Raw genomic sequence first — 11,741 nt, 5'->3', positions numbered from 1 at the left:
ACCTTCTGTGTCAAAAATTACAATTTAAGTGATTAATTTCATGCTTCAGGTTGCTACCTTGAATATTTAAATTTTGCAACATAATTACTTTATGAGAGCTCTGTAATACACTCTGTGTTTGTGTAAGAATCAATTGCTGAAGTACAATAGCTGAGTCAAATCAGGAACGCACACAGAAGGAAACTTCAGCCAAAAGTATGTGAGAGACTTTGGTAAGCACCAAGGCCTTTTGTTTGGATACTTTTTTACATTTGCAGTAGCTATAATCCAGTGGAGGGACTCAATTGCTGGAGACCCAGTGAGAGCATTTTTAGGGGCATGAAGTTACAATTAACCACGTCTTGCAGAATGACAGGCAAGGAACAAATGACATTTCAGTGTTCCAAAGCACAATGGAAAATGAGAGTAAACAGAGAGAGAAGTATGTGTGGCTAACTCAAATGAGGCATCTCTCTAGATTGTTTCTAGAATTGAATTGTTGCTTCTGCAAAAGCTACTAAAGACCTGCCACTTACTTTTGTTTTAGGGTTTTCTTTTTTCATAAAATTCTTGTCTATTTAGAGAATTTAGTACTGTCACTGAAATTGCATTTCCATCAGTTATCACCAACTTTCTAAGCTATGAATTCTGTAAGCTTTCTGAACCAAATCCTACCTCTACTCCTCAAAAAAAGCTTTTTTCAGAAGAAGTTGAAGGATGACAAAGCAAGAGACAAAGGCTAAAAAGAATTGGGCTGTACTCCAACAGTACAGAAACTACACTCTTAGAAACATTTCAGAAATCAAAATTGGCATTCTTGCAAATGACTGTCGCTTTCTTGGTAAGGAGGCTGATAAAGGGATCTAAACTTCAGGAGAAGCAGGCATTACTTCAGGAAAAGCAGGTGGAAGGATGTTCAGAGGTGTCTACATTGTGCTGGAATTCAAGAAGTGGGAGTTGGATGACTTCTAGAGTTTGTGAAAAAAACATTCTCCAGATCTCAACTAAGTGAAGATGGTGTATCTTCAGATAAGACAATTTGAAAGGTTTTAAAAAGCTAAGTAGGAAAATTAAAGGAACAGTCAGTATGTGAACTCTTGCAGATATGAAGATACTTCTGATGCCATGTTTCACAAATCATACAAAACATATTCTGTCCCTGTTTTGACAGCCATTACACTAATTTCTGATATAAACATGGAATAAAGCCCAAGCTGTAATACATTCAGTCTCACCATGCCTGAACATAAAACTGAAGTCATACCAACAATCTCAAGTGCCTAAGGTGGTGCCTTACTCTGTGCTCACTGGAATTACTCCTGTCTCTCTCCATACAGCTGACTTGAGACCTTGGAAGCCACCAGGTGCTCACTCCTGTCAGAGCACACCCAGCTCAGTGACAGAATGGCTGCTGTCCTTTTCATCACTGTCTGTAATAATGAACTTCCAATGTTCAGAAATAAAAGCCTCTTCCTTCCTTTTTTCCTGAAAGAAATATTGGAACACTAATTAAAAACCAAATTACATCAATGGTATGGTATAAAGTGTTTTCATTGCTTAAGAGGACTTTGATGCCTTTGTCATGCTGACACCATTCTGGCTACTCTATATATGCTTCTACACGAGGTGAATGTATACATTTAATAACTGAACATTAAAAATGCAAGATAAATAAATTAGTACGTACAAATAAGATTGTCAAATATTAGCTAGAAAAAATTATGTACTGATTTGTTTCACTTATACTTTAAAATATACATGAAACTTGCATTTGAGCTGCTTAGGCATTATTCCACCCCTCTGGGCTGTGTTCTTACAGAGATTTAAACACAGCCACCACCACCTCTGTGAGGATTTACAGAAGGGCTCTGCCCCAAGGGATTTTCTTTTAATGCCCTTTGCACAGACAGTGCTATTTAGCTGCAGGGAGAAGCACTTCTATAAAAAGTCCTGGGGGTGGTGGGGGGAGCTTTGTGAGGAAGGAACTCTGAGTGTGCTTTGATAACATCAAAGTGCACCCTGCTCCCTTCGGGAAACAGATGTCCAGGCAGGCACTTCAACAAACAGCCTGAAGAATGGAAGACTCAGGCAGGACCTGGCTTTGAAAAGTAGTCTTATCACTTAAATCAGCTATGCAACACACACAAAAACCCAGAGACCTGGCTTAGCCTTGCAAAAAGCACATTTGCTCCTTCTGTCTCGTCCACCAATTGTGTATTATTCAGAGCATTGCATATTAATTCCAGTATTCCTCTCCAAATATATTTCTAAAGGTATCCATCAGTAACGATGATGTCAGGCTTGAACATCTAACCAGCAACTAGTTTTTCATTTTGGAGGTAAGAAAATTTTATTCCTGTGATCATGTAAGTAATTTAAAATTAATTTCATGGCTTTCCCTAAACAGGTTACACAAACACATTTATTCGTATATATAACTGCAGGATGTTAAAATTGAGAGGGACACTGACAGAGATAGTACAGCTACAGTTTGGCATGACAGTAAAAGCCAAAAATCAAGCAAAGTGGAATGTGTGTGTTCCTCTTTGCTTTCAGGGCTCAACAAGTAAATGGATCTTCAGAAGATGATTTCATCAAGTCTATTTATTAATGCATTTCAAGTTTCAAAAAACCTTACATATCTTTGCACAATACTTTATTTTTTGCATTTTTTAGTAAAAATTTCCAAAGTGAACAAAAAAGAGACTGTATAAAACACAGTGGACATGAAATCGACAGTAGTATTTCTGTTTCATTGTCTTGAACTTCCTTTCGGCTTTACCACATCTTGACTTGCAGTGGAGAGTTCAGTGCACATTTCTGTTTTCAAAAAACATTTAACTTAGACTCAAAATAAAATAGGGCAGCATTTGTCTGCCAAAATCCTACCACAGGATAACATTACAGGCAAAAAATTTACATGTTCCAAAGTCTACCACACTCAAGAAGTTACTAAGAACTCTTGCTGAATAAAAGTCACCATTTTAGAAATGCAAACCCACTTCCAATCTTTGCACAGTCTTAAAACAAATGTATTTAAAATGACTTAAAAGCAACTACATACACTTCTAACTAGTTAAGATCATTTAGAATTATTTATATAGTCTATTGGACTTGGGGTTTCATGTACAAAATTTGTCTCTAAACCATGTACAAAAAGCTGTATTTTGAAAAAGTTACCACATACTGTACAAGTTTACAAGGAAGAGATCCCATTATATTCTGTAACATTTTTGGCCTTGCTGGCTTGCGTCACATTATGAGAATGATTGTGTAAACCTTATACTCTTAAAAAAGAAAACAAAACAAAACAAAAAAAAAACAAACAAAGGAAGCCTGTCCAACCCTTAGTAAATTTTCTCCTAAGCAAAGCCAGGAAAATTATAGCCATTTGCATCTCTAATTAGCTTGGTGCTTTTGGAAAACAAGCAATAAATACATCACAAGCTTAAACATTTTGTAATGCCCCCTTTCATCTCCTGCATAGCAGTAAGCACCTTAAGACATCTTTTATTCATCTTCAAAAATGCCAATTATTTACATTCGTAATAAAAACTCTGGAATGGGACATTGTGCTGTTGAACTTCACTACTGGTATAAATGTGGGAAAATTGGTAGTCCTAACTACAGTTTTAACTCTGCCACAGTAGCCAGGCAAATCACTCTACTTTAGTGGTTATCAATCAAGAGTATCATGCTGAAAAGTTACCCAAACACCTGATAAATTAAAAAAGAAAATAAAAAACTACAGCTTTTTTTCTTTCCACATCCCTTAGAACATGAACTTGATTACCAAACTGTAAGAATATCTGAACAGCCCAAATAAAGTGGTTGCAATTTTTAAAACAAGTTGAATAACAGGCAAAATTTTCTAATAAAGCATGAAAATATTGGATCTAACTATTCATTATTTCACTGAATAATCAGACAAATTAAAAATATTTACGCTGAGCTACAAGGAAGACACTTACATAAAACATTTTTGAAACATTCTGACATTTGCAAAGTTTGCAGAACACCTGTTAAATCTGTCTAAGACCATCCAGGCTTGTATGCTGTATCTTAACAGCTGTTGGATAAAGATGAAATGAGTGCTTGAAACAACTTTGATAATGATAAAAAAAGTGTGATTGGATTCAAAATTGCTGTGTAAAGCATCACAGGACCCTTGACCACTACACACCATCATCCTCTGTTATCCTGAGTATGTCAATTAAACAGTAATTTCTTCATTAATAGCGGAAAAGTTTTATAATACAAAGAAACATCCATATTGCAATTCTCTTGTTTACAATTGCACACAAGTACGGGTGTACGTTAGAAATACATGTCTGCATATAACAATGTATATACATTGACAAGTAATGTCTCCAATGCTGAGGTGGTCTAGCTTCCTAGCCTTGTCTGGCAGTTGAAAAATAGATCTTTTTCTCAATTCTTGAGTAAAAGTTTTACTACAGCCATATTTGCCTGCAAGTGAAGAAAATGCAGCAATGAAGAGCACAGAAGGGGGAAAGAATCATGATATGCTAGGACTTTGTGCTACTAAATTAAAAATATTCAAGAAAAACACTTTTCTTCTTTTTGAGCTGGAAGATTCTCTCATTAAAAATTAACCACTTCCACTTGTTTTGAGGGCATATCATGCTTTTTTTTTTCCTCTTCAATTTTTGAGAGTTAGACTGGGGACAATGACTTATTAGGTTTTCTTTGGAGTGAGTTTTCCCATTGTAGGCACTAGGAAGAACCAAGGCAAAAAGCTGGAGTCAGCGTCTCATATGTCCCATCTGATAACTCTCTCGGGGCCTTTGCCGCTGTGGGGGCTGAGTGGTTTGTGGTGGTCTCCTCCTTTTTAAAGTGCCTGTTTCAAAGAAAAGTAGCCATTATTAAAATTAATTTTTAAAAGCTCAAGTTCTTTCCAAAAGAGTTGTCCTGGCCATGCAAATTGAATACAGCTATTTTTCTGGAAAGTTTTGGATTTAGACCTGCAAAGCTTTAACTAGATGAGTAACTGCATGGAGGGGACACAGAAGACATTTCAGTATCTCAACAGTACTTCCTTAAACAGGCCAATTCTTACAAAATGTAGCATGGAATAGGTAATAAAAGGAACTCTGATGCTGGAAAAAGTCTTTAAAGCTTTCTTTTGATTGCATATTATGTTATAGGAAAATAAGACAAGAACTAGATTTTCATTAATTGCTTCACTGGCATTAATTCCATTTGTAGTCTCACAGTGCCAGCCTAAGAACTGTAGGTTGAAACACCTGAAATTTCCCTTTAGAACTAAACAGCTGAGGAGAAAACATATCTCTATAATTAGCTGAATTACTCACCTGGAAGTGGTTTATGAGGAGGCAGCTTTGGATTACTGCTTGGAGTATGAACACTGCATATCTTAATGAAGCCAGCCATTAACATGATCAATGCAATTCCCATAAGCAACACTGCCCACCAATAAGCCTAAAAAACAAAACCACAACAACAAGATTGTGAGGGGGCTGGCACACATGCACAAGAGACAGAGGACATTGAATATGGCTTTTCAGTGTTTTAGAAGTCATCCAAAAGCTCTCTGAAACATCACCTAGAATATCCAGCCTAACATTTGAAAGAAACATCCCCAGAGTTCTTCCACAGAAAAGCTCCAAAACTTCCATTCCAGTATCAGAAAGGGTTCTTCATAGAAGATACACTCCAGCAAAGCTGTGCAAGCCTAAAACAATCAATAGCTTACACAAAATTGCCTATGCAGCTCTCCAAGGGTGTTTCACTCGAGCTCCTCTTCCAGTGCATTATTATTAAAGTGACATCTAGCACAATAAAAATGATGAATGCTAAAGATCAAAATATTTAGTTTCTTAAAAGAAGTCAGAGCATTCAAATATGAAGAGTCATAACATGAAAAAACAGTAAATTAAAAATGTGAATGGATAGAGGTATTAACAGAGCCTTTTTATTTGTTTGTTTCAATTTCCTTCAATCTAACCAACTTATTTGTTGCACACAGGGTGCTTACAGAAAATCTAGTAAAACAAGGGCTAATTATACTTTGAAGAATGCTGAAGCAGTCTGCATATCAACACTTTTCAACTGTGAATCTTGATTACCAAGAACATTTCATATTAGACTTGTAATATAAAAATATACTTACCACAATCCATTCTGCAATATTTTCATATAGTTCTGGATTAAAGATTGCTTTCTTTAGTCTAGCTAGAGGGCCATCAGCATCCACCAGCCGACACCTCATGAACACATCACAGTAGCCTTTGAAATCATTGCAGGGAGAGCCAGGCTGCAAAGTGATGGTTTCAAGGTGAAAGTATTCCTGCCATCGGCTCGAGCCTGTGCTTGCACAAGTAGATGGGTCCACTGAAAAGTGAATACAAATTCAGCAAATCATTATTGTATTAAAACATCTGTGCATGAACACCCACCCTAGTGTTTAATGGCTTAAAATGCTTCTCTAATACTCTGTGAAAATACAGAGTGTATTGTTTATTTCCTATACAATACAATGCAATGTCTGTCTGAAACTATGTTTGAACAAAATGCTCTCAAAGCTAACAAAAACTCAAGTGCAAACACCATGAGCAGGCTCCTCAAACCCCTCCTGCTCTATTTACACTTATGATTCAGGTAAATCTTACTTTTTCTCATGCAGCAGACATGGCACAGTTCTCTATCATCCTTGCCATCTGAACTAGCACATGTACACTCCTCCAAGCCATGCTTCTCACAGATAGAGCCAGCACATTGCTGTGGGAGACAAAAGCACAGCAACACAAAAATCAATTCCACTTCCAAGTACACTGACATCAGGAAAGATATTAACAATTAATATCTGAAAGCATAATTATAGCTCTAAAGATGCTTATCAATAAATCAACTGCTTCAATTTTTTTCCAAAGCTTATAAGCAAAAAATTATTAGTTATTCAATATCAATATTTTGGCATATTTTCTAGTTTTTTAAAAGATGATTTTCTGATTTTATTTTTTAACATAGTATCTTCTTTTATAACCTGCAAAACATCCACAGCACCACAGTTCACACTGAAACATGACTACTCAAAATCATCGTTAGAAAAATAAATCTTACACATGTATACACACTATCTCTCTTGGAAAATAATAAAAATTAATGTCAGAAAAATCTGTATTTAATTTCACTGTGTCAGGATCCTTTATACTCCAAGTTCAGTTTATTTACAATTTTGTTTCAAAATCAGTAACTATATGAAAACAATTCCTCTATCTTTAAGATGGCAATAAATTAGCTGAAAAATATTACAAGCAGTACTTCATTAAAATCCTGGACTGTGGAAAACAAACTTACAGCACAAAAAGTTACAGGTCTTAAAGAGGATGTTTTTTGCTTGTGTTTGCTTCCAAGCAAACAGAGATCAATTTATAAGAGGCTTCCCATCAATATTTCATGGCAACTGCCATGTTCTCTCTAATCCAGGAAACTAACTGCAGTTCAGAAACATTCTAATTCCTTATGTTTGCACATCAGTGCTGTATGTACATGTTTGGAGAAACTGTATTGCCAATAAACCAAATTCAACCTCATTTCACAGCATATCCAGTTTTCTAAGGCAACAGAATTATTGACCAAGACTGAAGAAAAGTGAAAAGGTGGGACTAGAAAATAAAACACTTTCATAATCCTGACTTTTACAAAAAAGTGTAAGTTTCTCAGACAGGACTGTACCCTGGGATTTGTAATGTACTTCTTAATCCTTGATGTACCTTCACTGTTATTCTGACTGACACCAATAAATCAAACATCTATACAGAAAAAGAGACTGAGCTTGCACTCCTGTGCAGTAAGTACAGAAACCGTATCAATTCACAATAATTAGCAGTTCCATAAGGCTGTAAAAACCATACCCCCTTTATGCAAACTTGTGTGTTCCTGTTGCACACAGTGAAGTTCTCTTTGGGTTCAGATATTGGGCAGAGAGCACTGACACCATTGCACATTCCTTCCTTGGCACAGTCAGAATCATTCCGACACTTATCTGTCCTGGATTTGAAATCACACTGGGCAGTGCAGCACGGGCCTTGGCTGGGGCTGCAAACAAACACAGATTGAGGATGCCAAGAAAAAACATGAACCATTCCAAACAGACTATTCACCCTGAAGCCTACTCAAGCACTCAACAAATCTGTGATTTGTCCTAATTAAATGTTATTTGAAAAGAATTTTTCCCATAGCATAATTATGCTTATGTACATCTCACTCATTGTATAAAGCATTTTAATCAAAATCAGTACTTTATAAAGATGCAGGTAAGCAGATTCAGATTCTGAAATCCCCAGTAAATGCCCAGAATTAAAGTGTGGTGTAACACATGCACAATACCTGCACTTTTTGCCTGGTTTTAACTTGCATTTTTTATCTTCTGATTGGTTTGCATCATAACAGCATTCATCTTTACATTGGTCACTGTATCCACAATCACACTGTTCTCCTTGTTCAACCAGTCCATTACCACAGATGGGCTGCCCAGACTCTGAAAAATGCCAGTATATTTATGTACAAAGCAGTACAAAGAATATGCAAATACTTATAAACCTTAACAAGCACCCAGCTAATCACGACTGAAAGAGCCTGGTAAAACTGGACTTTACACTAGGGCTCAAGTCACTTGCATTACTGCTTGACACCCAGCTTAGTCATTCCCACAGTTCATAGAATTTTAAGCCTCTGAGTAAAAGGTTTTGATGTATAAGAGTGGGAGTATAAGAACAAGCTTTCTGATCAGGCTTCCAGGGAGCTGCATCCTTTCCTTTAACAGTCACAGGACCTTGAGGCAAAGGCTGATGGTACTGGGGTCAACTACTCCAAAATCCAAACCTATGTGAGCTCACAAAATTTGTGAGAGCTCATACATCAGATTCCAGAAAGAAAAAATCATGCAAAATCCTTTTTCATGTCTAAATAGGATTTCCCTGCAATTTAATATGTGCTCCTTACCTCTAGTCCTTTCACAATGAGCATGACTGAAACCAGTCTGACCCTGTTTGTTTACTCCCTCCCACCAGGCATTTACAAAGACAGAGAAGAGCCTCCCCAACCTTCTCTGCTCCACACTAAACAGGCTCTCTTGGACTCCCCTTCTATGTCAGATGCTCCAATCCCTTAATAATCCTTGTGGCCCTTGGCTGGACTGACTCCAGTGTGTCCTGCTGTTTCAGTGCTGGTCAGCCCAGAACTTGACACAGTACTGGAAATCTCAAATTCAATTCTTTACTTGCAGAATCTTTCAGCAAATTTAAAAAAAATAATATAAACAAAAATAAATATTTTTTTTAAATTAAGCATTGTGGTAATATTTTAGCTATTTGGCTTTCAGGAGGATGAAATACATACCAACAAAACAATTATTTCTCTTCTTGTCAAGAACTTGGCTGATATTTCGAATGCTACAGATAGAGAACTTATTGTTGTTAAGTTTGTCCCCAGATGTAGCTCTTGCATACATGATATAATTGCCATTTTCCTTCTGCCCCAAGTTCTTGGACTCTCCAGGAGTGCACTCCATTCCAGAATCATGCTGCAAAACAAATATTTTACAACTATCTAAATGAGGGCAGGTGCAAAACTAACCTGGATTTGGTAGTCTTAACATAGAATAAATAAAATAAACCATCATCTTACACTCTCAGGTTCTTTGCAATACAACAACTGTACATAAACCCAAGGTATAATTTTGGGTTCTCTTTGTTCTGTTGTTGTTTTTGTTTCCCCCAAGACAACAGTAGCAAGAATCTAATTCCTTAAGTTTCATCTTATTTGCATTCTTGGTAGTTTACCCCCAGGTGCATGTACTGGAATGAATACTGACTTGGACAAGCTGCCATCTCCTAAAAAGAGTGGCTTTATGATCACAAAAGGGTAATCAGCATTCTGTGGAATAAAAGCAGGAGGAGTTAACAGAAACCACAGTCCATTCTTCTTGTTTGCTTTGAGGGAGGTACAAAGAGAACTTCACAACAGAGCAGGAATCAGCCAGTGACTACATCTACAATGTCCAGCATGAGGAATGAAATGCATTGCACACTGGCAAAACAAAAAGCCTCATGTTTTCAAGCTTACCACAAACAAGCTGCATCCCTAAATGGTGACAGTCCTGCTCAAAAATATTCTTCTTGGCATCCTAATTCCCTCCACTATTTTCTTAGATCAACTGGTAAGTATAAATCATCTAACAAACGTGAGCCACTTGCTGAACAAAGTGTCATCTTAATCCATTTTGCAGTGCTTCCTCCTCCTCTCCAGGATAAAGTACAGTATATTTAACAAGGTGTGTGTGACCCTACTCTTCATAAAGACAGAGAAGTATTTAGGGAACAATAATAAAGTACCTTTGTAAGGGACTGAACTAATGTAAGTAAACAATTCACAAAATGCACAGTTGCCATCCCTCTGTTTGTACACAATGTATGTGCGCATATGCTCATGGAGTCAGGATTCTGCTGTCCTTGTTTATAAGGAGTAAAGCCTCCATTTGTAAATCACACCCTATGAAATGGTTGAGAGTGAGTTCACAGATCACGAGTAATACTTACAGGGGAACCAAAGTTATGCCCAACCTCATGTGCAAAAGTAATGTGAGAAACCTTGGGGGGCACATGAGAGCCATAGTTCTGGACAGTGATGATTCCAGTGTTCAGAGACTTCTTCTTACCATCAGAATACAATTTGCTTTTCTCACATATTCCACCAGAGCTCCCTGCATTCAGACAAAAGTACAAGTCACACATTTAGGGAAAGAAGTGTTGTGTTACTTGTCTATTGACATCCAGAGCAACAGTCTGCAGGTTTACAGACTAAGAGCTCTCTATAATTAATATGAGCACAACCTTGAAAGTAGATTAGATTTATTCACACAAGCGCTCTCAACACTGATTGGATGCATTCACACAAGAAGTCAGCTGGTTTAGAACAGCTTTTGAGAGCTATTTTGGGCACTCCCTGAATGGATGAGCCCTTGTTTCACCATACCTGTAGTACAAGACTAGCAGGGTGCAATGTCCAACAGAAGTAGCCTCAATCTACATCTTATTTGGATTTCATCAAGTGAAAAAGTACATAGTAAATTTGGAGATCCTCTCTCATAGCAAGAGCATTTATATAAAATGTCATTGTCAGAATAAGTACATACATATATATATACATATATATATATATATATATATGCATGTAAGTATCTCATTGTCAGAAACAAAAAAACCAACCTAAAGCTGAAAATGCTTTTGATGTGTTGGCTAATGAGACCCATGTTTAGAAGGTTGGCAGTCAAGTGCATCATACTTGCTGTCTGGAAAATTCCCAAAATTTTGACTTTAATTTCACCAAATTTTTCCATAACTCGAGTTTCTACTGAGGCATTATTAATGTTCTAAAATCCAGCTATTTTATTGCTAATGTAAATGGTGTCTAAAGACCAGTCTAAAGTAGTTTTCCCTTCTCAAGTAGAATTTTGATTTAGTGATATATCCCATTTAATATATGTCAGTATGTGTTAAGGATAACAATCTCAAAGATCGTAGTTTCTCTCCATTAAATTTAGTTTTGAAAGCAGTTTATGGACTGCACATTCCAATTCCTCCTGTCCTTGCTCAGTGTGTACACTAGCATAGTCATCACAGACCCAATTTCTCATTCACCTTCTGGGCATTACTTTTCCTATGGTTCTTCCAGAGCCACTAAGGTTAGTCCTCTACCATACCAAATGCAGTCATGGG

The 11,741-nt window shown here is 36.9% G+C and overlaps 1 protein-coding gene across 1 annotated transcript in view; it reads right to left on the bottom strand.

The window, feature by feature from the left end:
* Positions 1-2,567: 2,567 nt before the first annotated feature.
* The window catches only part of ADAM10 (ADAM metallopeptidase domain 10), a 42,342-nt gene continuing 33,168 nt past the window's right edge, over positions 2,568-11,741 (bottom strand). The window contains exons 9-16 of the mRNA XM_058033611.1: positions 10,563-10,726; positions 9,364-9,547; positions 8,353-8,503; positions 7,878-8,061; positions 6,633-6,741; positions 6,134-6,354; positions 5,316-5,442; positions 2,568-4,840 (exon numbers count right to left, since the gene is read on the bottom strand). Of these exons, the coding sequence (XP_057889594.1) occupies positions 4,746-4,840; positions 5,316-5,442; positions 6,134-6,354; positions 6,633-6,741; positions 7,878-8,061; positions 8,353-8,503; positions 9,364-9,547; positions 10,563-10,726 (1,235 nt within the window). The 3' untranslated portion in view covers positions 2,568-4,745. The remainder of the gene's footprint in view (positions 4,841-5,315; positions 5,443-6,133; positions 6,355-6,632; positions 6,742-7,877; positions 8,062-8,352; positions 8,504-9,363; positions 9,548-10,562; positions 10,727-11,741) is intronic.

Source organism: Melospiza georgiana, chromosome 13, assembly GCF_028018845.1.
Source record: "Melospiza georgiana isolate bMelGeo1 chromosome 13, bMelGeo1.pri, whole genome shotgun sequence".
NCBI lineage: Eukaryota > Metazoa > Chordata > Aves > Passeriformes > Passerellidae > Melospiza > Melospiza georgiana.
The sequence above is the reverse complement of the archived record's forward strand: the minus strand, read 5'-3'. Positions and strand labels throughout refer to the sequence as shown.